This window comes from Chaetodon trifascialis, chromosome 19, assembly GCF_039877785.1.
Source record: "Chaetodon trifascialis isolate fChaTrf1 chromosome 19, fChaTrf1.hap1, whole genome shotgun sequence".
In the NCBI taxonomy this organism is placed as follows: Eukaryota; Metazoa; Chordata; class Actinopteri; order Chaetodontiformes; family Chaetodontidae; genus Chaetodon; species Chaetodon trifascialis.
Window position 1 is genome coordinate 2,405,629 of NC_092074.1, and position 26,290 is coordinate 2,431,918.

Sequence of the window (26,290 nt, forward strand, 5' to 3'; positions counted from 1 at the left end):
TCTTCTTCTTCTTCTTCTTCTTCTTCTTCTTCTTCTTTTTTTTTTTTTTTTTTTTTTTCTTTTTTTGCAGCGCGCTGCATGCGGTGCTGATGCTGCGCGCTCCTGAGCCAGAAAAAGCCCCTCTGGAGTCTGAAGACCAATCAGAGCCCTGATCACACTTCAGCATCCCGTCTCTCCCCGGCGCACTTGTTCGCCGCTGTCCCTCGACTCTCACACTCTTCCTTCTGCCTGGCAGGAAGATGGTACCGTGCACAGAGCGTCCTGTACGCGGACCGAAGGCGTCACTGATCGACTCGCTGCGGGACTTTTAAACTCATCATGCCGTGTTACGTTAGGTTCCTGCTGTTACTTTTGTGTTTGATCCTGATCGGGGAGTGCAGGAAGCACAAAAGTAGGAAAAAGCGGTGGTCCGCGCCGGCGGAGACACACAAGCCAGGCACGTAAGTACTGCAAACCTTTCTGTCTTTTCTTTGCATTAAACTGAGATGGGGACTGCAGAAAGCAGCATGTTACACACATCCAGCTGGACATAAAGGACGATCACTTGCTTTTATCTCTTGGAGGCTTCCTCGAAGAACTCCCATGTAATCACAACTCTACAGCAGACCAGTTAACACGCACACCAGTCTGACACCAACCAGCAGCGCTTCAGATGTGTGACGAGGCGGCAGTTTTGCGGATTTTCCCCGCGCTTCATGTTCAAGAACAGTCAGAATGGCAACATTTGCATGCAATCTGCGCATGTCTAAAAGCTGTTTCTATCGATTCCCACGCTAAACCATTCAGTGAGGTTGAGATAAGTAACACCACCCTTCACACCACCCGAACCAGAAAGATCCGCTCTCCTTCAGCTGCGAGTGAAAACTTGTGTGTGTTTCCATCAGCAAAGAAAATCCATCCTCCCTCATGCAGAATGTTGGATGTTATTTCAGGGGAACACAGCTTCCTGATTAGGATTGTTTTAAGGGTATCAGCAAGAGACCCCAAACAGAGAGACTGAAAAGTGGAGGGACCTGAAGAGGCATATTCTCTGTAAGAGCACAGTTTGTCTGGTATTTCTTTCCCTGACTGTCACTTTCAAACAGGGTCACACATTCCTCAGCAAAACTTGAATATCATGTTTTTGTTTAGCAAACTGCACCAGTAGATTTATTCTGGGTTTTTTTTTTTGTTGGTTTTTTTTTTTGGATGGTGGACAGATTTGTGAGATAAGCATTTGTGTTCTGTCACTGAGTTAGAGCTAATATTTGCATGTATTTTTTCTACTGTAACCACAGTCTCTCCTTACCCTTACCAAGTATCTGAGTAGTTTCACCCTAACCATAGTTTATTTGCCAATAACCAAAGATTTGAAGATCATGACCATTAGATGTAATCCAGGCTTTAAAATCATCCACTATCAACATTTTTGTCTGGCAAGAGAGACAGACTGAGCCACTATTGACAGTAATAAAGATAAGGAATAACAGCAGCCTCATCCTTTAAGAGCACACTCTAAGGGTACTTTAAAAACCTGCTCTCTGTCTGCTTGCTTGTTGCCAGTCCACTGTCCAAGAAGGTTTCGGATGGAACCAAAACTCGGAAGGTGAAGACCAGCCACCTTCTGCGCATCGACGAGCATGACTTCACCATGAGACCCGCCTTTGCAGGTACATGTTCCACTTTAAGCTTGTAGTCAGCGGTCATGTTGGTGACCATATGAGAATAATTATCCATTGTTCTTGTGTCTTTAAAGAAGTCTGTTTTCTGAGTCATGTCACACCCAACAGGATTAGATTAGGCTCACCCTTTGTTGAACCTGAGTGTGAAGTGAATGTTGATACCACGCTGACTGCGAAAGCAGCAGCAGCTTTATTTTACCCACCTGTCTTCTTTTCCACTCGACTGCCAATTCTAAAGAGGACAGAAATAGGCAAGATGTGGAGCTCACAGCCCCAAGCTAAAGAAGAAAGGAAGAAACAGAGAAATCCACAGCCGGTTCTGTTACACTGCACATAAAGTCTGACACAGAGGTGGGCAGAGGTCATCCTACAGCGCCTCATAGAAAAACCTGCAAAAATTCGCTGTGCCACTTCTGATTGATGTATCTTCCAGCACTGATCCTGATTAGTCACGTGCTGGGCCGGAGCAAAAGTCATCTTAAGGGCATTGTGTGTGTCCTTGCTTTACACCTTGAATGTCAGGACAATGGCACTGCTGCTGGGAATTAGGGTGGCAATTAAAAATAAGAAGCTTATTTGTTGGACTAAACAGTCCCATTCTCTGGCATTTAGCTTAAACGGGCTCTGTTTAAGCACAGGAGGAGGTGGCAAGCTAAATGAAACGTCCCACAGAGAATATCATGCTCCTGAGGGACTACAGTTACAGCCTCAGAATGGAGCATGGCTCCCACTGAGGATCACTTTTTGCTTTGCGTTTGTCAGCTTTTGTTTGCAGGCATCTTCTGCAGCAGCAGAAGAAGAAGATCGTGATCGTCTTATTCAAACATCATCAAAAGCTGACTTGTGTAAGCACCCTGCTGCTGCCTGTGAAACTGCCGTGCGTTTATTTGGCTGAGGAAAAAGTGTGCGAGCAGCAGCAGCAGCTGTGGTTCCTCCTGGCTTCAAAAGGAGCGACTGCAGTGTTACTAATGAAAGCCTCTTACACAGCAGCTTCCTGTTCGCTGGGGGAACGATATTGAGAACAATGCTATTGCTTGCCAATGGGGATGTCAGTGTAGGGATGGGGAAAACTCCTAAATTACAATCAGACAAATCCTGACTGTGGAGCAGTTCATTGTCCAAATGGACACAATAAACTGCTTTGTTGCAATTCCATATCCCCAAGAACAAAGGAATGGAAAAATGTGAACTGGTTGGTCAAGATTCTTCTTCTTCTTCAACAGTATGCCTCAGAGAACGCAGGGAGGAAGGATGTTTGTATAATCAGCAGCACCTGCACTGCTCCCACTGGGCGGTCCCCCACTGTGACCTGTCAATTCAAGCAAATACAGGAAACTGAAGGGAAGAAGACGTTTGTTTGGATGGAACATTTGTCATCACATTGAGTTGTGATTTCCTGGGTACATCTATTTATGGAGCTCCTCCTCACTGCCTGCCTCAGGTTTAACATGTGATGGGGTGGATGGACCTGTCATGCATTAGTCACATTTGCATTAAAGAGACAGCATGTTTTCTCCTCATTTCACCCCCAGGATTCTGAGGAACCCTCCACCTAAGGCATCCTTTCACTTGATTTCTTTCTAGCCCGTCTAATCTAGCCAGGGTGAACCAATAGTGGATTTACAGTTGCTAATCCATGAAAAGCGGAGCAGTCCATCATAGGTGGAATGGATAGGGTGTTTTTCTCCCTTTAGTCTTGACACGTCTGTTGAAATCATACAAGGACAATTCAATCTGTGAAAACGTGGCTGAGTAACTGCACAAATGAGACAAAAGTGCAGCAGTAATCAGAAATAGCTGACTGTCTATAAAAGCGTGACTAATACACAAGATGAATTTAAGTTTCATGATCAGCTGTGCTGTGTGTGATGAGGATGATGGACAGGTTTATGTATCCAGCTACTCATGAAGACAGGTTTTGAAAGTTTTGGAAGAAGAAATAACTAGTTTCCACTCATGAGTGAGAAGTTTAATTAATAAGCAATAAAGCATAAAATGGAATTCAGTACACTCAAGGATTTGGGTGCTACGACCGTACTTTGAAGTTTTTCTTCAATGATCATGTTTGTGCGCTGCTGCTGAAGAGGTGTAGTTTATTTGTTATTTTATTTATTAGTTAATTTAGTGTCATTTATTATTTAAAGCAGAAAGGGACCACAGCTTGCAGGTCATTGTATAACCTTCGGTTGTAGAATGATAAATAAATTAACCTTGAACCTTATAATTCAGGGAAATCAGATAACTGTAAAATTCAACTAATATTTTCTTCCTTGCGGTTCTTCTTGCCATGGCCACAGCAAGCCGCAATAGAAATGAGAAAAAGCTGAACGTTTATCGACACTGATGGCAGCAACAGGCGTGTACATTCAAGCCTAGGCACAGCTGCCATCAAGTTTAATTGAAAACAATGGAAGCAGCCATGCTGAACGCTCTCTGTCTTAAAGAATGAATGATGACTTTAAAGCTACTGATTCAGCAGAATCTTCATCAGAAGCTCCACACCTAGTGTAGCAATCCATTTTCCCGCAACTGAACATGAGCCAGAAGTAGGCTGGGCTGTGGAACAGCGAGGTCCAAGCTGGTTTAGCTGAAGTCTTATTCCTGGACTGGCTGGACTGGCTGGATGATGCTGTGGCCAGCGATCGTCCCAAAGTCCATTGCACCTAATCCAATCCCTGTGCATCCTTTCAGTGCCAAAGAGAAGGAGATTTTTCTGTCACATGTGCCACATTCTTCAGCAACAAAAGCAAATAACAACAAATTAAACAAAAATGTAGCATTGTTTGAAGGATCTACTAACTGCCCCATCTACATGTGTCGCAATCACCATGGTAACATTTCACCTACTTGCCCAGTACTTTTTGAGCATCCCCTCGCTTTTGGTTGTCATCTTTGTTCAGACACAATGATAACAAGGCAGGCTGCTGTATCTCCTGCTTCCTGCCTTTATGCTAGCTAGGTTAGTCTTGTCCTAACCCCAGCTCTGTACTTAACACACAGACATAAAGATTTATATCAACCTTTCATATCACTCAGAAGGAAAACTTATGAAGAGCATTTCACAAATTTCATCTAATTACTACAAATTAGTGGCCAACTCAGATTTGCATCAGGTGTCCCGGATAGTTTAAACTAGCCCTGCTTGAGGGAACATTTTTTTTTTAGACTTTAATATGGACATCTGCCAGTACACATCAAAATAAAAGTCCCTCTTCAACACTGACATCCTGTATTTCTTACAGTAATGATTATTATGTAGCCTACTAGTGTAACTTTTTTTATGAGACATTATAAAATTTCATCACCAGGAAGATCTGAAAATCCATATAAACAGTAAGAATTAGCCTGATAAAAAATTCAGTGGCTGAATAAAAACCCCACATTGTAGCTAATAAAATGTCTGCTTTCCTGTCACGTGAATGCAGAAATTTGTTTTCATTTGATGACACATGTTAATTCCATATTAAAGACAAATTAAGCCACTGAGGTTTAGTGGAGATTTCAGGACCAACAGGGTGTTTTGATCTTAACTTTGACTCACAGAGTTTGCTCCTCTGTGCAGTTGGCACTGCTGTGGTGGTGATGTCTGTGGGGCTGTAAGGTCAGGGGGAAACCACTGGCTGGCGCTCTCATGCTTTGTGCCCCATTTGAAAGCAGCCCACATGGAAGTGCTACTGAGGGCTACAAGGGCCAACAGGAATTATGAAGTGGAGCATTGCTATGACGCATTCATGGGTCTCATCTGATAATCGGTGACGTGGAATAATTTGCTGATGCTGTCAGCTCAAAATAGCAAAAGGAAATCTTCTGGCAAAACCACACGCAGGACATTTCATCTGCGCCTGATTGTCCCGCCTGAACACACACAAACCTCACTTTTCCAGCCTCAATCTGGAGCCAACATTTTCAACACTGAAGCACAGAAAACAGGCTGTCATGCCTTGTAATTTTAAAAACATAAACAGCCATATCCCTCCTCTGGACAAAAGTTTTTCTATTGCTGGGTTCTGGCTGTGGCCTCCTGTGACCCAAGCTGCAGAGAAATGAGACAGACTGAAACCACAGATCCATCTCACCCTGAAAGCACTGCCGGTCCAGACTTTTTTCTCAGCAGGTGTCTGGTCTCCCATCCACTCAGGCGACACGTCAGCAGGAGGTCAGCCATTGCTGAGTCTGGCACGTGATGTGTGGCATATGGTGTGAGTAAAAGCAGGGAGGACACTCTGCTGACAGCTGGAACTGGGCATGAGTTAATATCCCCCCTTCCAGGTAGCAGCTTTGCTGTGCCAGTAGTTATGTAAGGCTGGCACCCTTACTGCTCCTCAGATTAACAATACTACAGCAGTCAATGTGACTTTAGTACACAAATGACAGAAGAGTGTGTGAATTTGTTTTGCTATTGATGATAAAGTTAGAGGATACTGTTTCATATCACTGGAAATTCCAAACTGATGTATTTGCTGATCTGACAGTCCTCTCAATCAGTCAGTGAAGTAAATATGAAATATTCAGCAAATAAAAGAATGTTGTGTTCTGTTGATTGTAAAGTCTCATATGAAATGATTGGAGTTATTCGTCATAGCTGAGCAGGAAAGAGCACGTCATATTTCTAAAGCGCCTTGCATATCAAACGTAAAAACAGGTTGTTCATCCATGTGACGATATCTCAGCAACTCACTTCAAATTTGTTCATTTGGACTCAAGGATGAACAGATAATGTTTTGGTGTCAAAGTTCATTGTGACCTCACAAAATATGGTTTGGGGTATTAATTAACAATTCATATGCTAATTTTGACAACATTTCACACAAATGACATTTTAAATCCAAAAGGTCAAAGGTCAACTTCATTATCACATCATAATCTTCATAATAATTTCACATCTGGTCAGATACTGAATTGGTGACTCTAACCTTTTGTGTCCACCTTGAAACCGTGGTGATTGTATAGATCAGCCTGGTTGAAGATGTGTGAAGCATCTATTTTTACAATTTGTAGCTACATTTTCTATGACAACCACATCTATCTAACACCACATCTAATGTTCTGTCAGGCAATAGGGTTGGTAAACCCAGTTATATCTCTTTGGATTTTAGATCTTCCTGGTTGTAATACGTGAAATTATTGAAATTAAAATGTTTATCCAGGTTCTATATTAGTATGACATGCGTAGAACACATAGCCCTTTGCTTTGGGATCATCTCTTCAAGTCTTGGTTCGAATTCTGCAGTATAATGTAACTTCAAAACAAACTGAGACAGTCAGTGGACATGAAACAGTCAGCCATTTCTCTGTGAAAAATATGAATGCAGCCCTAATCTGTTTGATATTTATGTGCAGGTCCAGCTGTACCTGTTGGAGTGGATGTTCAGGTGGAGAGCTTGGACAGCATATCAGAGGTAGACATGGTAGGTGGCTTGAATTTGTTAAATGCCGTACAGTACACAGAGTAAAGTTGTTGGAAAGTCATGTAGTCGCTATAATCTGACTTCAAAAAGAACTGAAATCTGCTAAAAATAGCTAATTAGAATAGATTCAGTTTGGGTGTAAAAATGGAGGATTACTGGGATAATTCCGTCTCTAACTCAATATTCAGTCAGGATTGAATACAAAGACCAATGCAAACTGAAAGTAATGATGTTATGGGAGAAGTAGATATATAATGGCATTATTAGCGCTACTATTTCAGGGGATCATGTTACTGGTGGCAGATGTATGTAGTAAATCTGTGACTGATTCAGTTTGCAGTCATGGAAGTTGCTGACTTTAACAAATTGACTCAGACTACTTCAACACATGCGGAAGAGAGCCTCTTCAGACAAAGCAGCTAATGACGCAGAAACATTCTTCATTACAGAATGAGAATGAGCACATGAGCACCACTGTGACTAAGACTGTGGTAATACTGGTCTTCTGAATCCAGCTTTTTTGATTGGGCACACCAGATCAGAGCCCAAAGGTGATGAATGAATGTATCCTTTTAGTTACAGTCATTTCAGTTAGATAATCAGAATCAGATTATGAAAGCTCAGTGGTAGGAATTGTTTATTTTGCTCAAAGTCAGACTGAATGCATGTTGAGTAATGTAATTAAATCAACCTTCTGTTCTGGAACCATAAATTGGATCCACAACAGTTGTCCTGGTGTTGTGTAAGCTCCTGTTTGCAAGGACAACCAAGGATTACATTTAATTTGGATCCCAGGGTTGTGTATGTAATTGTTTTGGAACTAGTGGGGGAAAAAAATAATGATTCCAGACGACAGCTTCTCTTAATGACATTATGTCATATCACAAAGCTGCAGGTTGCTAAACGGTTATTCGGCAAATGATCTTTTGCTGTATCACTTAGAAGTTGGCAGGTTTAGCAAACATAAGATTTGCTGTAGTATATATATGGTGTTATTGTACATTTTCAACATATCTCGTGAAAAAACAAAACCATCTATGTTTGTCCATGTCTCAATGCTTTCTGACTTCCCTACCCTGTCTGTGGAACTCAGCCTAAAGCCCATTGGTTCCTATTGAAGACATAAATCTTTAAAAATATGTCTCAAAGGCTCAGCAGTTTTTTGGATAAATGAATTTCCTGAAACAGCTGGTCACTATAGGTTTAAACACACGTTACTCAAACAGAGGGAAGTAGTGCGTCATACCGGGGAAATAGTCCAATTAATCCCTCCAGATTATACTGACAATAAAATGATCATCGTAGTAAATAGGTTTGACAGGCTAGGATTTGCGTTTGAAACAATAATGGAGCCTCTCATTAATCGAGGATTTGCAGCAAGGTAAGTTTTACTAACTCAACTAAAATGTTAATTAAACCAATCATCGAATCATCATCCAACCAATCATTATCATTATCAGATCTGTCATATGTCATATCTGTCAGAAGTGCCCTCTGTGAGGGGAGAAAAAAATGTATGCACTTTTTATGTCAGGCTCCATATAACTATGGCATGAAGCATAAACCATTCTCTTGATTTCAATAATTATCCAATCAGAATAAATTAGAAGTTGTTTCCACAAAAATGAAATCTCATGATTGATTGTTTTATTGGTGACATGGCAGACAAATAGTGACTGGTGAGCAAGCAGCAGTTATGCCTATAGACTGGCTAATGCTGACGGTTGGTGAACAGAGAGAGCAGGTGACTTACATCGCACAGATTCAAGATCAGCTTTTCCTAAGCCAAGCCAAGGATAAAAACAGTGCAATAATTTTATCTGAATCAGTATTAGCTAACTTGTATCAGTGGGAAGTGTGTGCGTTTTTGAACGGATGATGTCAATATAACAAATTTAGTGCCCAGGTCTCCCTGAGGGTACTAATCCAGCCCTGCATTAGTTCTGGTTTACACTGAATGAAGATGTTCAACACTAACACTGAGGTAGTTGTTGTATCATACAATGTTAAGAGGCTCGTTTAAGCCAAGAATATATGGGTTTTTCTGTCCACTGTCCAAGACCGAAGCAATCATGAAGGAAATAATGTTCCATAATATTATCTGTCCAACCAAATAATAAGTATCATACAGTAGTTGTGCAGTGTATTCAGAAAGGAGAGCTGAAATGTGCTGAGACTCAAGCATGTACAGTACCACAGGTTGGTTTGACTAACACTCTTTTGGTATAAACAGTTCACTGGTGATAACTCTCATGTTACGACAGGTTGTTTAGGTTGTTGATTCAATTATTTGTACATGTGAAGTATAGATATAATAAAAGGGAAACACTGGGCTCAGAATGTTCTGCTACAACTACAAGAGACTGTTTGAAATAATACAGGCAGTGTGTGTGGGAGTGAGTCAAAATCAATATGCTCTATGGCACAGATGAATACAACATGTCAGGCTTTGGATGCACACACAATGCTTGTTAGCAGGATACATTTGCTCATGGGATTTTATCACAAGACAAAAAAATCTAGGATATGATCAACTCTATAATTTAAGAAAGGCTCTGTTTAACTAAAACATGATATAACAACGGCATGAATAGAGAAGACTCATAATGTCAAAAAGTCTCAGTAAAACCATTTACACAGTAATATGTGTCTACATTTTGCAAACATTAGTCATCATGCTGATAGCAGACTGAAGCATATTGCCGTTATTGCTAATGAATTCAGCTCTTTGTTTTGTAGCAATTATGGAATGATAATGAATGCTACAATGTAGCATAACAGGAGCCATAGAGTCATGAAGTCAGTTAAATGACCCTTTATATTTAGTTACACAGCAGTATCCATCTAAAGTTTGCTTGTTAGTAGTTACAATCAGACACCAGAGTGTATTTTTCAACTTAATATTTTGTGGCAGTTATGATGTTCTGGTAAATCCTAAAATGTAGTACAATGGTAGAGTGGAGATAAGTCATAAAGACAGAAAACTGACTCAGTTGTTGTAATGAATGGGATTTCCAATTGCGATACATCTTTTCTCTATCATCCTGAAGGACTTAACTTTTCCTTGTCAACAGGAAATAACTGGTGTGTCTGTTACATGTTGCGAAATGAGCCAGCTATCCATTGAGAAAGCACAAGCATACATAAGGGCTCTGTACAAGCTTACAGAGTTTGATGACAAAAGGGATGAACACATCCGTGATTGACATGGGCATCAGAGATGAGTTGTCTCAGAAGTTTCAGCTCACCTGAACTTGACACTAGCACAGGTTATCTAGCAAGGGCGGCAGTGCAAGTGGGTTTCTAAACGAATTAGCCTTCAGTCTAACACTGTGGAGCTGCAGGTGATTAATGCTAATTTTGAGAGACAGGAAAGGAAACACCACCATTTGCTTTGATGACAGCTTTGCACACTCTTGGCATTCACTCAATCAGCTTCATGAAGTAGTCACATGGAATGGTTTTCCAACAGTCTTGAAGGAGTTCCCAGAGATGCTGAGCACCTGCCGTCAAACTCATCCCAAACCCTCTCAATTGGGTTTAGGTCAGGTGATTGTGGAGGCCAGGTCATCTGATGCAGCACTCCATCACTCTCTTTCTTGGTCAGATAGCCCTTACAGAGCCTGGAGGTGTGCTTGGGGTCATTGTCCTGTTGAAAGACAATTGATGGTCCCACTAAGCACAAACCAGTTGGGATGACATATTGCTGCAGAGTGCTGTGGTAGCCATGCTGGTTAAGTGTCACTAACAGCAAAGCCCCCCCACACCATCACACCTCCTCTTCCATGCTTCATGGTGGAAACCACACATGTAGAAACCATCCGCTCACCTTTTCTGTGTCTCACAAAGACATGGCGGGTGGGGCCAAAAATCTCAAATTTGGACTCATCAGACCAAAGGACAGATTTCCACTGGCTTAATGTCCATTCCTTGTGTTTCTTGGCCCAAGCAATTCTCTTCTTGTTCTTTCTCAGAAGTGGCTTCTTTGCAGCAATTCGACCATGAAGGCCTGATTCACACAGTCTCCTCTGAACAGTTGATGTTGAGATGTGTCTGCTACTTGAACTCTGTGAAGCATTTATGTGGTCTCTAATCTGAGGTGCTGTTAATTTGCAGTTTCTGAGGCAGATAACTCTGATGAACTTATCCTCTGCAGCAGAGGTAACTCTCGGTCTTCCGTTCCTGTGGCGGTCCTCATGAGAGCCAGTTTCATCATAGTGGTTGATGGTCTTTGCACCTGCACTTGAGGATACGTTCAAAGTTCTTGAAATTTTCTGGATTGACTGACCTTCATGTCGTAAAGTGATGATGGACGGTCGTTTCTCTTTACTTAGTTGAGTTGTTCTTGCCATAATATGAATTAGAACAGTAGTCAAATAGGGCTATTTATTGTATAGACCTTTGTACCAACCCTACGTCTGCACAACACAGCTGATGGTCTCAAACACATTAAGAAGGCAAGAAATTCCAGAAATTAACTCTTAATAAGGCACACCTGGTGACTTCCTCATGAAGCTGAGTGCCAAGAGTGTGCAAGGCTGTCATCAAAGCAAATGGTGGCTACTTTGAATAAGCTAAAATATAAAACATATTGTGGTTTGTTTAACACTTTTTTGTAAGCAGTAAAAATGTGTCTAATGAAGAATGTGGAGCAGCACTGAACTTGTTGAAATCATTCTCAAGGAAGAATTAGTCACACTCAGTACATGAAGCTGGATGCATACCACTGACAGTTATGCTTGCAGTTAAGAAGGAGCTGCACCATTTTGAAGAGGAGGGCATCATTGGGAAAGCAACATGCCCAACAGAATTCTGTGCCACTATCGTCACAGTCCTAAAGTCTGAAAAAAAAAAAAAAAAAAAAAAAAAAAAGAGTTCTCATGCTGTGCAGAACTAAGGAAACTAAATTGTGCAGTGAAATTGGAAGAGTATGTGCTACTTGCAATAGAGGGAATCATGCCAGTGGATTTTATTAGATTTCTGTACATGAGGAAAAGTGCAAATTAACCACTTTAATGACTCCAAGGAAGGAACAGAAGTATATATGAATGACCCCCTAGTTCATGGAAAATCTTGGAAGATCTATGATAAACTTCTGGAGCAGGTACTGAAAGTGAGACAGTTGGCCTCAAACTGAAAAGAGCCTAATGTATGTTTGAACAATGGAAGAGTCCCTTTGTGGAGCAAATCTTTGATGAGAGTGGCATAAGACCTTACCCAGAGAAAGTGACTAGGACAGAAAATTTCCCACAACCTCAAAACCTAAGATAGCTCAAGCAGTTTCTTTGAATGATCAACTACATGGCCAAACTCATCCCAGAGGTGAAGGTGGAATGACCCGGGGGGACCTACACAGCAGACCAGTCTCCAGAGACTGAAGTCTGCCTCAGCATCTGCACCTGTATTCTCCTTCTATGACACTATCAGGCCAACTGTGGTGTCGGCTGACGCTACCAGACATGGAAGGGTCCTGCTCCAACAGCATGGTGAGGACTCCCAGCTCCAGGTAGTGAAGAAGTTCAGTCAGTCTGGCCAGCTTATGAAAGGAAAATATCTGAGACAATCAGGGACTTCTTCAAGAAAAGACAAGGAAGGACTGCATTTTTGTGTGCTGTGAATGTGCAAAACAGTTAAATTAAAATGTCACTGAGTGTTCAGAATTTAGTGTTCTTCTCACTTCTGAAACATTGTGAAGCAGTGTGGTATGAAGGAGTATGAACAAAAACACGGAACGCAATGCAGCTGTGCCTGGTGGAATCCCCAGGTGGGTGTAAGTCCCTGAACGAGTTTCATTGCCAATAGTTATTCAAGTCTTGCTTTCAGGACCATTAAAATCAATTAATCAAAGTTTTAAATAGCTAATATGCTGACATTTATATACATTCAAGGATACAGATTTTAGATCACTACACATGAGAACATCTCTCATTAGTAAACTTACAAAACATTACAGTTATCAGAAACTGAGAAATTCACATATGCCCCTGAAGTCATCTTACACAACATCATAGGTACTTTTATGGTGGATGCCAAGAGTACAGTGTGTTGCTGGAGCCATTATTTCAAACTGATCTGGTCTTATGTAATACCATGAGGAGAATAGGATAGAGGATCACCTTCTGTGGTAGGGGGATATACTGCAGACAGAGGTCCACTCTTCCCTGCATAGCAACAGGAGGACAGAGGTGGGAAGACAAGGGTAATCTAGGACAAATGGAAGCTGTGGACTGCACTTAGTTAACATATGTTCAGTACTTCTCTTGACCATGTATGTTTAGTAATAAACAATTCATATAATCCAGCAGACACAGGCCACAGCAGTGTAATCCCAGAGGAATTCAATAAACCAGAGGCAGCAAGCAAGCGGAGTCCTCGTAGTGAGACTTAATCCAGAGGCTGTTTCTGTTTCTGTCACCCATCCCCCCCTGCCTTAGGACTTCACCATGACCCTGTATTTGAGGCACTACTGGAAGGATGAGAGGCTGGCCTTCCCAAGCTCAACCAACAAGAGCATGACCTTCGACGGGCGCCTAGTGAAGAAAATCTGGGTGCCTGATGTGTTCTTCGTCCACTCTAAGAGGTCATTCATCCATGACACCACCACTGACAATATCATGCTGCGGGTCTTTCCTGACGGTCATGTCCTATACAGCCTGAGGTGAGGGCAGGAAGCTCCCCCATGCACAGATATCTGCTCTCACTGGGTTTTCCCACACCAACCAAGAGAGACTTGGTAGGCTTTGGTGCAACATGCTAAGAGCTGACACACTCTGCTTTTAATTCCCCAGGGTTACAGTTACTGCTGCATGCAACATGGATTTTAGTCGTTTCCCTTTGGACTCGCAGACATGTACGCTGGAGCTGGAGAGCTGTAAGTATTCATATGCCCTGACCCTCTACTCTATTGCTAACATAGTGGAAATACTGTAATGGGCTACTAATTATTAAAGGCCCAGAGCATTTTGGATTGTGTTGCCTCAATCAGCACTGCACTAACCAAAGACAATAAACTATTACTGTAATAAACTGTGAACTTCCCTTGGGGATTAAGTATCTATCTATCTATCTATCTATCTATCTATCTATCTATCTATCTATCTATCTATCTATCTATCTATCTATCTATCTATCTATCTATCTATGACTATTTTATCATAATGTACTGTTATTTATCAATGAGGTTTGCAGAACAACAATTGTTAATTGCATTATTTTTTCATGTCGGTATTTTCACATTACTACATTATCTTTGATTACATCTGTTCTTCAGAAGCAGTTTTAACTCACTAATTGTTTGCAGTAATATCAGACTTGTATTTTTTTGGACACTGTTAAGATATCACCAATAAACTGAGACCTCACAAATATTTCACATTGACAGCACTCCATTTCTCCCATTTCTGGAAGGCTTTAATTTGAATAAAAAAATGCAAAGATGCTTGCACACTGTCCTTCAGTCATTTATTCATTCATCCGAAACGCCTGCAGGGAGTGTTGAGTTTCACTGATGGTAACATAAGATCACTCGAAAAACACTAAATGAGTCAAATGGAATGTAAGAAATTAGGAAAAAGAGTGGTGAGTATGAATATATGTGTATATGTAAATATGCAAACATACACACACAGTAGATACCCATATACGACTACATCGTCATATTTAAAGCAGACTTTTTTGCATTTCTTTAGTCGCGACTCCTTTATTTCTTTGGCAGTCATTGGAGTCTTAGCAGTTGAATGTTGGCTTTTATTTGAGAATTTGCTGAATTTTCAAATGTGTTTTTCAGTCTTAACAGAGATCAAAGACATCCTCTACTGATATTGAAACTAGTATGATTATACAAGCATTCATGCTCTCTGTCCTTCAGATGCTTACACAGACGAAGACCTGATGCTGTATTGGAAAAGCGGTGATGAGTCTCTGAGCACCGATGACAGGATTTCTCTGTCTCAGTTCCTCATCCAGAAGTTTCACACTACCTCCAGACTGGCTTTCTACAGCAGCACAGGTAGACGGGCAGAACAAACGCAGTGGAGTTTTACATTGATGTTTTCCTTAACCCTGTAAGACACACTGTTGCAGAATTACAACAATTTTTGTTACCCCCCAAAAAACCTTTTTTTTATTTTTATTTTTTGGTTCAACCACATTAACATACTCATTTGGTCCTATTGTTCAGTCTCAGAATGCTATTGGGTCATACATTTCTATATAAACATTTTTCTTTTAAAAACACCTCATTTTCAGCCTCAAAGGCCTCCTACAACAACATCTTAATGGTTGAAAAAAAAAATTTGTGTGTTTTTCTATTTTTGGGTTTTACAGGGTTAAGGCTGCATTACCCCAAAGCCCCAAATGCTTCAGGTTCACTGGGTGACAATTAGTTTGGAGTAATTTGTTACACTGATCAATATAAACTGAAATGCAATGGACCTTAATGTGGCTCCTACATTTGAGCCTAGTCATTAGCTCTAGTATTATTGAGGGGTCCCATGTCAAATGCATTGAAATTTCAGTTGACATTATGCTCACATGTTGTATATTTTTGAATAATTTACATTTAATCAAGAACAACTGGGGAATCAGAGGGAACCCCTAGTTCCCTTTTTTGCCCTGAGGCCTGCTGACAGGTCATCAGGCCCTGATATTACAGAGTCAGAAGTGATCACATTGGCTGAGTTGAACCTCAGTGAAGCAAGCCAAAGAACCACAAAGCAAGACAGGCAAGTCAAAGTCCATTTATTTATCAAATTTATTTATACACAAGGGCATTTCAAAGAAATTAGAAGAGACACTTACATTGATAGAAGGTATCTCATGATGAAAGAGCAGGGTAAATACTGATGAGTACATAAATGGTTTTAACCCAGATTTAGTTCGGGCAAGTCTTCTCTGCTGCTGTCTCTTGTTTAGTCTGGACCCAGTTTAAAAGTTAGCTGAGGCTTCATATTTTAAAGATAGTCACACAAATACTTCGGTTCTGAACAAGCAGTAGCACTTTCTACTCCACTGAATGACACACTGGAAGCAGGCCTGCCACTGCCAATGTTTGACACTCCTCTCCACATTAAGGCTGTCGCTTACAGTCAAACCAATCCAAACTAACTAGTTTTCTATTTCTATTAATAAACTAAACTCCTCCTTGAACTGCCACCTTATCGTGGTGGAGGAGTTTGAGTACCCGAATGATCCTAGAGGCTATGTTGTCCGGGGCTTAATGCCCCTGGTAGGGTCTCCCAAGGCAAACAGGTTCTAGGTGACGGGTCAGACTAAGAGCAGTTCAAGAAGCCCCTATGAAAGGAATTAAAGCAAGGAAGCGTACGTCGCCCGGATTGGCGTCACCGGGGCCCCGCCCTGGAGCCAGGCCTGGGGTTGGGGCTCGCAGGCGAGCGCCTGGTGGCCAGGTCTTTGCCCACGGGACCCGGCCGGGCACAGCCCGAAGGAGCGACGTGGGCCCGCCTTCCCGTAGGCCCACCACCCGCAGGAAGGATCAGAAGGGGCCGGTGCTATGTGGAATGGGTAGCAGTCGTGGGCGGGGGCCCCGACGACCCAAACCCTGGACAACGACTCTGGCTATGGGGACATGGAATGTCACCTCACTGTGGGGGAAAGAGCCTGAGCTAGTGCGGGAGGTTGAGCGGTACCGGCTAGAGATAGTCGGGCTCACCTCCACGCACAGTCTGGGCTCAGGAACCCAACTCCTTGAGAGAGGCTGGACTCTCTTCTACTCTGGAGTTGCCCGCGGTGAGAGGCGGCGAGCTGGTGTGGGCTTGCTTATAGCCCCCCAGCTCAGCCGCCATGTGTTGGAGTTCTCCCCGCTGAGCGAGAGGGTCGCTTCCCTGCGCCTTCGGGTTGGGGATAGGTCTCTCACTATTGTTTCGGCCTACGGGCCGAACAGTAGCGTAGAGTACCCGGCCTTCTTGGAGTCCCTGGGAGGGGTACTGGAAAGTGCTCCAACCGGGGACTCCATTGTTCTGCTGGGAGACTTCAATGCTCACGTGGGCAGCGACAGTGACACCTGGAGGGGAGTGATTGGGAGGAACGGCCTCCCCGATCTGAACCCGAGTGGTGTTCTGTTATTGGATTTCTGTGCTAGTCACAGTTTGTCCATAACGAACACCATGTTCAAGCATAAGGGTGTCCATCAGTGCACGTGGCACCAGGACACCCTAGGCCGGAGGTCAATGATCGACTTTGTAGTCGTATCATCTGACCTTCGGCGGTATGTCTTGGACACTCGGGTAAAGAGAGGGGCTGAGCTGTCAACTGATCACCACCTGGTGGTGAGTTGGATTCGCTGGCAGGGGAAGAAGCGGGACAGACTTGGCAGACCCAAACGTACCGTGAGGGTCTGTTGGGAACGTCTGGCGGAACCCGCTGTCAGGGAAGTTTTCAACTCCCACCTCCGGGAGAGCTTCAACCAGATCCCGAGGGAGGTTGGAGACATTGAGTCCGAATGGACCATGTTCTCCACTTCCATTGTTGATGCAGTCGTCCATAGCTGTGGCCGTAAAGTCGGCGGTGCCTGTCGTGGCGGCAACCCCCGAACCCGGTGGTGGACACCGGAAGTAAGGGATGCCGTCAAGCTGAAGAAGGAGTCCTATCGGGCCTGGTTGGCTCATAGGACTCCTGAGGCAGCTGATGGGTACCGGCAGACCAAGCGTGCGGCAGCTCGGGCGGTTGTAGAAGCAAAAACTCGGGTCTGGGAGGAGTTCGGGGAGGCCATGGAGGAGGACTACCGGTTGGCCTCGAGGAAATTCTGGCAAACCGTTCGGCGCCTCAGGAGGGGGAAGCAACTTTCTGTCAACACTGTTTACAGTGGAGGTGGGGAGCTGTTGACCTCGACTGGGGATATTGTCGGGCGGTGGAAGGAATACTTCGAGGATCTCCTCAATCCCTCTGTCATGTCTTCCGTAGAGGAAGCAGAGACTGGGGACTTGGAGGTCGATTCATTCATCACCGGGGCTGAAGTCACTGAGGCAGTTCGCAAGCTCCTCGGTGGCAAAGCGCCGGGGGTGGATGAGATCCGCCCTGAGTACCTCAAGTCTCTGGATATTGTAGGACTGTCTTGGTTGACACGCCTCTGCAGCATCGCGTGGCAGACGGGGACAGTGCCCCTGGACTGGCAGACTGGGGTGGTGGTCCCTCTTTTTAAAAAGGGGGACCGGAGGGTGTGTTCCAACTATCGGGGGATCACACTCCTCAGCCTCCCTGGTAAAGTCTATTCCAGGGTACTGGAGAGGAGAATCCGGCCGATAGTCGAACCCCGGATTCAAGAGGAACAATGCGGTTTTCGTCCTGGTCGTGGAACACTGGACCAGCTCTATACCCTCCACAGGGTGCTTGAGGGTTCATGGGAGTTTGCCAAACCAGTCCACATGTGCTTCGTGGACTTGGAGAAGGCATTCGACCGTGTCCCTCGCGTCATTCTGTGGGAGGTGCTCCAGGAGTATGGGGTTGGAGGCCCTCTGTTGAGGGCTGTACAGTCCCTGTACAACCGGAGCAGGAGCTTGGTCCGCATTGCCGGCAGTAAGTCGGACCTGTTCCCAGTGCATGTTGGACTCCGGCAGGGCTGCCCTATGTCACCGGTTCTGTTCATCATTTTTATGGACAGGATTTCTAGGCGCAGCCAGGGACCGGAGGGGGTTCAGTTCGGGGGCCGGCAGATTTCGTCTCTGCTTTTCGCGGATGATGTTGTCTTGTTGGCTTCCTCGAGCCAGGACCTTCAGCATGCGCTGGGGCGGTTCGCAGCCGAGTGTGAAGCAGCTGGGATGAGAGTTAGCACCTCCAAGTCCGAGGCCATGGTTCTCGACCGGAAAAAGGTGGCTTGCTCCCTTCAGGTTGGAGGAGAGTTCCTGCCTCAAGTGGAGGAGTTTAAGTATCTTGGGATCCTGTTCACGAGTGAGGGAAGGATGGAACGTGAGATTGACAGGCGGATCGGTGCAGCGGCTGCAGTAATGCGGTCGCTGTATCGGTCTGTCGTGGTGAAGAAGGAGCTGAGCCGAAAGGCGAAGCTCTCAATTTACCGGTCAATCTACGTTCCTACCCTCACCTATGGTCATGAACTTTGGGTCATGACCGAAAGAACGAGGTCCCGGATACAAGCGGCTGAAATGAGTTTCCTCCGCAGGGTGGCGGAGCGCTCCCTTAGAGATAGGGTGAGGAGCTCTGTCACCCGGGAGGAGCTCAGAGTAGAGTCGCTGCTCCTCCGCATCGAGAGGAGTCAGCTGAGGTGGCTCGGGCATCTCTATCGGATGCCCCCTGGACGCCTCCCTAGGGAGGTGTTCCAGGCATGTCCCACCGGGGGGAGGCCCCGGGGAAGACCCAGGACACGCTGGGGTGACTACGTCACTCGGCTGGCCTGGGAACGCCTCGGGATCCCCCCGGAAGAGTTGGAGGAAGTGTCCGGGGAGAGGGAAGTCTGGGCGTCCCTGCTCAGACTGCTCCCCCCGCAACCCGGCCCCGGATAAGCGGAAGATAATGGATGGATGGATGGAACTAAGCTATAGCTCTATTTCACAGCAGACATTTTGACTTGTCAAAGCACAGATGGTACTAATCAATTTAAAATAGAAATAGAAAACACAACCTTATTCTTAAACTCCCTTGCAGAATGAAATCTTTTCCTTTTACCGATATGCCTCTGATGCCCGAGTGACAAACATTTCTGCTAAAGCAGTTGCATTTACAAAGTCAGCAAACAGTCTTCATCCCAGTTTTTCCATCTCTGGTATTGAATCCAAATGCTTCCACACATTACTTGATGGTTTGATTATCCATTCAGCACACCTCACTAATAGATAATAGAGTAAATAGACCCTTTTCACTTCAGGTGTTTTGACATTTCACAATAGGAAAGTCCAGGTGTAAACTGGGACAGGAATAGAACAGAGGCGTCATTAATTTGAGTAGTACCATCTGTGCTTTGACAAGTCAAAATGTCTGCTATGAAATAGAGCTATAGCTTAGTTTACTAATCTAGCAACAGGTCAGGGTAACTGGTGCTCATTACTCAATTCTGAATTTGAAGAGGTTATTACAGATTATATATCTATTTTTTCCAAAGTTTTAATTAAAGTTACAATTTCAGATTAAAACAGCCTAGGGCCCCATCTCAATATAATAGACTTAAATGACTTTTTCACTGGGGCGGCACGGTGGAGCAGCAGGTAGTGCGCGTGCCTCACAGCAAGAAGGTCTGATCCCCGGGTCGGGCCTTTCTGTGTGAAGTTTGCATGTTCTTCCCGTGCATGCATGGGTTCTCTCCAGACACTCCGGCTTCCTCCCACAGACCAAAAACATGCTCATTAGGTTAATTGGTGACTTAAAATTGTCCTTAGGTGTGAGTGTGAGTGAGTGTGAATGGTTGTTTGTCTGAATATGTTGCCCTGCAGTCGGCTGGCGACTGGCTCAGGGTGTACCACACCTCTCGCCCGCTGCCAGCTGGGATAGACTCCAGCCCCCCCACCCCCCTACCCCCAAAGGGATAGTCGGGGTGTAGAAGATGGATGGATGGATGGATGGACTTTTTCACTGAGGGATTTTGAAGCCTATAGAGGAACAAAGTCCTGGTTACTCACCACGATCAGCAGACCACACTGACAACGGTAATCAAAGATAGAAAACAGTGCTATTAAAGGTGGGAAACAGTAAATGCTGTTCTCTGTCACATAGGAGCTTGAACATACCACTGGAGTCTTTTAATATATTTCATATACTTCCCTCACATTGTTATTGTGCCATTTTCTACCTTGTTGTGCTCTGCTGTCATTTTTTTAATTATCTCTTTTATATTCAGCTGTTGTTTTGTTAGTCCATGGGCTGTTTTGGTTTGGTTATATTCCTCTCAAGATTTTAAGCATTTCTATATCATTAGCTGTTAATTTCACCTGGTTCTGTGTTTATCATGCCATTTTAGCACACCAGTCATTTGTTTTATCTCTGACACATAAAATAGTTTGCAGACACAATGCTATATTTTACTTCTTCTCTGTTTCCAGGCTGGTACAATCGTCTGTACATCAACTTCACTCTGCGGCGTCACATCTTCTTTTTCCTGCTGCAGACCTACTTCCCTGCCACTCTGATGGTCATGCTGTCCTGGGTGTCCTTCTGGATCGACCGCAGGGCCGTCCCTGCCAGAGTCTCATTGGGTAAAAAGATATGCAACACAATCACCATCTTGCCCGTTGACCTCAAAGCATAATGTTAGCACATGAAAACCCCAGAGGGAATCAGATTGTTAAAGGAAAGCACTACATTTTGGTAAATTTGCTTTTTGTTTCAATATCAGTTTCCTTTCTGCACTCAATACAGAACTGGCAGGGCGTGGTTAGCCCAGCTTAGCATAAAGGCTCTTGGCTCTGTCTAACAATTATTAAAAAGTATCAACCAACTCCTCTAAAGCTCACTAATTAATACACTAAATCTCGCTTATACACATACACTACATAAATGTAACACAAATGTAAAACCACAATTTGTGGTGTCGGGGGCCAACTTAGAGGTTAGAAATTTTTTGTGACTTTCTTTCAAAGCCCAGTGACAAATCAAATGACTTTTAAACCAGACTATATCTCTTCTCTTTTGAAGAGAGTCACCAGTATTTCTTGGTGAATAACTTGAGTATTTAAGTTTTATTTTCTCTTTAACACTCTTTTATACACACAGTTTCCGACATCATATTGTATCTGGATCCTCTGCATTCATGACACTTCACTTCCACATCTTATACAACAGGCTTCATGAACAGCTTTTCAAGTTAGAGGTAGACTTAGATTCAAAGTGATGAGATGAGAGTAGCTTGCAACATAATAATAGCTCATGACAAAGCTAATGAGAGTCAATTAAATGCAGTCTAATCTAGGAACATCTAGCAGGATTCAGTTGTCATGCATTGAAAATAGTTGGCAACGCTGTACAGGCTGGAGCTGTTTCCTGATGAACAATCCGGCGGGTGTGGTGACTATGTGCAGCATCCTGCAGTCTTGTTGCCACAGTGAGGTTGCTGGGTTTGATATATCATACCTGTACAGAAACCTACACTAAAAAAATAACCTAACCCCAACAGTGTATGGAGAAGCAAAAATGGTTACTGCATGAACTACTTTACGGAAATGAGGAATATTGCTTTTTGTCCAAAACATAAGCTAATATGGAGCTTTGCTACACTACCAATATCATCAAATTTATTTTGTTGTAAATTTCTGAAGCAACACTAGCCTGAGTGGACTTGAAAAATGCAGCTAAAGTTTTGGTGAGTAAATTCAGGGGCACACCTCTAGGTTTGACTCAGCCTCAGCCTCATCATCTACTATCACTGCACTCTGTTCACACGTCTTCTTTATTGATGCCTTTCTGGGAAACACTCACTAAAGCCAAAAAACATTTAAGTTCCCCCAGTTTCTAGTTTTTGTCCTATAAGTTCCAGAGCTGTCTCTGTACTGGACAGAGATGAAATGAATAGGAATCTTATTCATGTGTCCCAAAAATCCTTCCTGACTGTCATACTAATAGAAGGATGGATGTTCTCTGTGCTTCAGGTATAACCACAGTGCTCACCATGTCCACCATCATCACTGGAGTCAACGCCTCCATGCCCAGGGTCTCCTACATCAAAGCTGTGGATATTTACCTCTGGGTCAGCTTCGTCTTTGTCTTCCTGTCTGTGCTTGAATATGCCGCTGTCAACTACCTGACAACAGTGAGGGATGGGAAAGACCGCAAGCTGAGAGAAAAAGTCAGGGAACAGGTACAGACATCTTTTCAGAAATCCCATTATTCTCCTAATGGTTCTTTCCACTTTTCATTCAATCCTATTTTTTTTTCCTCCATTTTTGCCAGTCCCAAACACTCCCCTGCACCTGTGGCATGTCCCACGCCAGGACCATGATGCTGGATGGTACATACAGTGAGGCAGATGCCAACAGCCTGGCAGGGTACACTAGGGCCTCCATGGCGGCTGAGGATACATCAGAAAAACAGGAGAGAATGGTGGTGCATCTCTCCCTGGACGAGCCCACAGGGACCAAGAAAAAGGGCATACGTGGCTTCCGGATCATCCACAACACCCACGCTATCGACACCTACTCTCGCATGATCTTCCCTGGGGCCTACATCCTGTTTAACCTGATCTATTGGTGTGTGTACTGCTGAGCGAGTGCATTTGAGCCTAAACTGTAGCAATGAAAGAAAAACCCACATGACTTTTGATCTTAGAAGAAGTATAAAGTTGTTTCCACTCTGCATATTCACGTGGGACAATGAGTTTGGCAAGATAGAGGTCAGAGGCTTCTGGTGTGCGAATATCTCCAATTCTGGCTCCCAAGCTACCTTTGGACTGGACTACTTATTCAGCTTCTCCTCATTTACATAATCATATCACAAGCTCATAGTGCAACAACATTTTTGGGGCTGGTTGCACAAGTTTTGCTATTAGACTAGTCTAAATGTTGTACAAAAATAAAAAAACAAGACAGAGGTGATTGCCTACCAAATTTCATTATGTTTTAAAGCCAACCTCTTGTTTGTTGGCATCTTATTTCGATCATTTTTGTGTTAACTGTAGTATTGACAACATTTGTATGCCCCTTCCTTATCATTTACACAATTTTCTCTGGTAGACTTATCACTGAATTCTGAAGATCAATTTCCATGTAACGTATTTCATAACATGAAGAAATATTCTGATTTAAGAGTAGTTATTTTTGGAAATTGAATTTCAACCCCTTTTGTCTCCTTAAGCTGCTAAACGCTCCACCATGTTCATCAGCTAATTGCTAACTGTGTCTCTGTCGTTTGGATCTGGGCAGGGTCGAAATAGAATATATTGATTGGCAGACCTTCCACATTGTCAAGAGAGCTATGTGCAACTGAGAACTTATACTGCATGCCTATCTGAAGTTGGACAGTTTGATCTGTGTCACATCTTACAAATCTTTGTGCAATCAGCCCCTGCCTAGACTCCCCTAAATAACACTTTCTTCTCTGAAGTTCTCTGTCTTCATGATCAAACTGTCAAAATAATAAGAGCATATAATTTGGCTGCTATTGGCTCTATAACCACTGCAACTGAGTCACAACTGAATGTGTCCAGAGCAGATGGCTAATGAGACAGTAAGTGAGCTAAATACCAGGCTTTCTTCCCTTAACAGCACTCTGGCTGCAATGACAACATTTCAATTAAAGTGACAGTAAATCCTGCTGCCCTGTATTACTTATGGACTTCGATTGACATTAACTAGAGTGAAGTAACTTGTAAAGCCAGGACAAAACAGGATCTTGCTACTTTATGGGTTTTAAAGCACCATGCACCACAGTTGGGGCAGTCTTTGCTTATTTATGTATGGTCTTGTTCATTCACTGAGTTTCTTTTATTTATTTATTCATTTATTTTTAGTGCAGCAACAGATCCATGTGCCATTATACCTTAAGTTGGCAAAGATACACAAAACAGGGCTTGTACAGAACTGCTTGATGCATGCTGCAGATGTGCAATACTATATCTTTACGGCTGTATATTTATCAGAAAGGACTGAAAACCATGGAAAGCTTTATCAGTGATGTAACCGACTTGAACCGCCTTAAGTGAACATTTTTTATACATCAACATAGTTTAATGGCTGTTTGTTTTTTGTTTTTTTTAATTTGTTTGTTTGAGTATCATGAGTGACTGCATAGTTACAGTACATTGGGGTTTTCTAAGCAGTATTCCATCCAGTATAGCATTTAATCATGTGAGTAAATAGTAAGCTAGAATCTCTTCTTAGGTTGGCCACAATGTGATAACACATTACAATTGATGCATTTTCATTGCATAATTCTGGTTAACAAGTCAGTATTTCAAAAGCAGATTCTACTGTCAGAGATATTCCATATCTAAGAAACAGGTGTACATTTTGGGAAATAAGATTCTTAGCTTTCTTGCTAAGAGTTAGATGAGAACATTGATATCAATTTCATGTCTGTGTACATTTGGGACAGGACTGGACCCAGGAGACAGTTAGTTTAGCTTAGCATAAAGACTGGAAGCAGGGGGAAACAGCTAGCCTAGTTCTGTACAAAGTTCAAAAACATGCCAACAGCACCTGCAAACCGGAATAGATAACATGTTTTATCTTGATTAATCAGTACTTGTTGTTTAAACAGAAGCATGGAGAAACTTGGAGAGAGGCTGTAGCCTGTCCGTTTCTTTTCATTTCCCTCTTTCAGCTCAACATTGTGTACATGAACCGTTTCTGTTTGGGAGGGGGTTTATTTTAATTAGTTTTACCCTAACCAACCAGGAAGGAATGACATATCCATCCTGCCAATGTCATTTGGACTTACAACATTCCGGAAAGCTGTGTTGATTTTTTCCGCTCGTCATCATTTTCAGTCGCTATTTTCATGAATGTAGCACAGTAGCTGGCTAGCTGTGTGGCAAAATAAGGTCCACATCCTTATTCCCCTCACCAAGCTCCGATTGGTTGAATGTTTGGAAGCACCAGTCAGTGCACACACCACCAGAACTATTTGACCCGGCAAACAAATCTGAGGAGATTTAGGGGTCTGGAACCAAGCGAGGCTCGCTGTATTCCCCTGATTCAAGTCTTTATGCCAAGCTAGGCTAACCACCTCTTGGCTCTAGCTACAAACTTACTGCACAGATATGATATGATATCAGAGTGGTATTGATTGATACTCAATGAAAAGGTGCAGTTTGGTAAAAAGGCAAAATCTTCTCACTCACCAGTAATGCTCTTTAGCTTCATGGTAGAATTCATTTGCCAAAACAAAATGTGTTTTTCATTAATTTCTTTAATGGTGAATATTTTGACACAAAATTCTCACTACATTAAGTTGGATGGTTTCTTAGTACAAAAAACAAAACAAGAAAGACAAGCACACTTGTAGATCCGTCAGCTTCCAAACCAACATCACTTCTACCTTCATCTTCAGAAAATGTTCAGAATGTAATGCTTTCAGAGCAATTTCATAAATAAAGTACGTCTTTCACACATTTAAATGGGTGCTTATTTATAGCTTTGAAGATTCTGCAGAATTTGAGGTTTTGAGGCCACAATACTGTCAAGCTCGTCCACTTTGTTTTCTAAAGACAGCAATGGCAAAGAAACAGCTTTACTGAAAACAGTCATAACTTCCAAGAATAATGTATCAGACAGAATCTTCCTTGGTGACGCACATCCGTCCTTAATCCAGATTTTAGAGAGCACTCCGGGC

The 26,290-nt window shown here is 43.1% G+C and overlaps 1 protein-coding gene across 1 annotated transcript; it reads left to right on the forward strand.

Annotated features, from left to right (window-relative positions):
- The first annotated feature begins 142 nt into the window (after positions 1–142).
- On the forward strand, positions 143–26,068 carry LOC139347808 (gamma-aminobutyric acid receptor subunit rho-2-like). The gene is made up of 9 exons (XM_070987613.1): positions 143–440; positions 1,543–1,649; positions 7,002–7,069; positions 13,504–13,727; positions 13,858–13,940; positions 14,937–15,077; positions 21,070–21,222; positions 22,612–22,820; positions 22,913–26,068. Exons 1-9 carry the CDS (start codon positions 319–321, stop codon positions 23,222–23,224), a joined length of 1,419 nt encoding a protein of 472 aa, XP_070843714.1. The 5' UTR covers positions 143–318; the 3' UTR covers positions 23,225–26,068.
- The last annotated feature ends 222 nt before the right edge of the window (positions 26,069–26,290 follow it).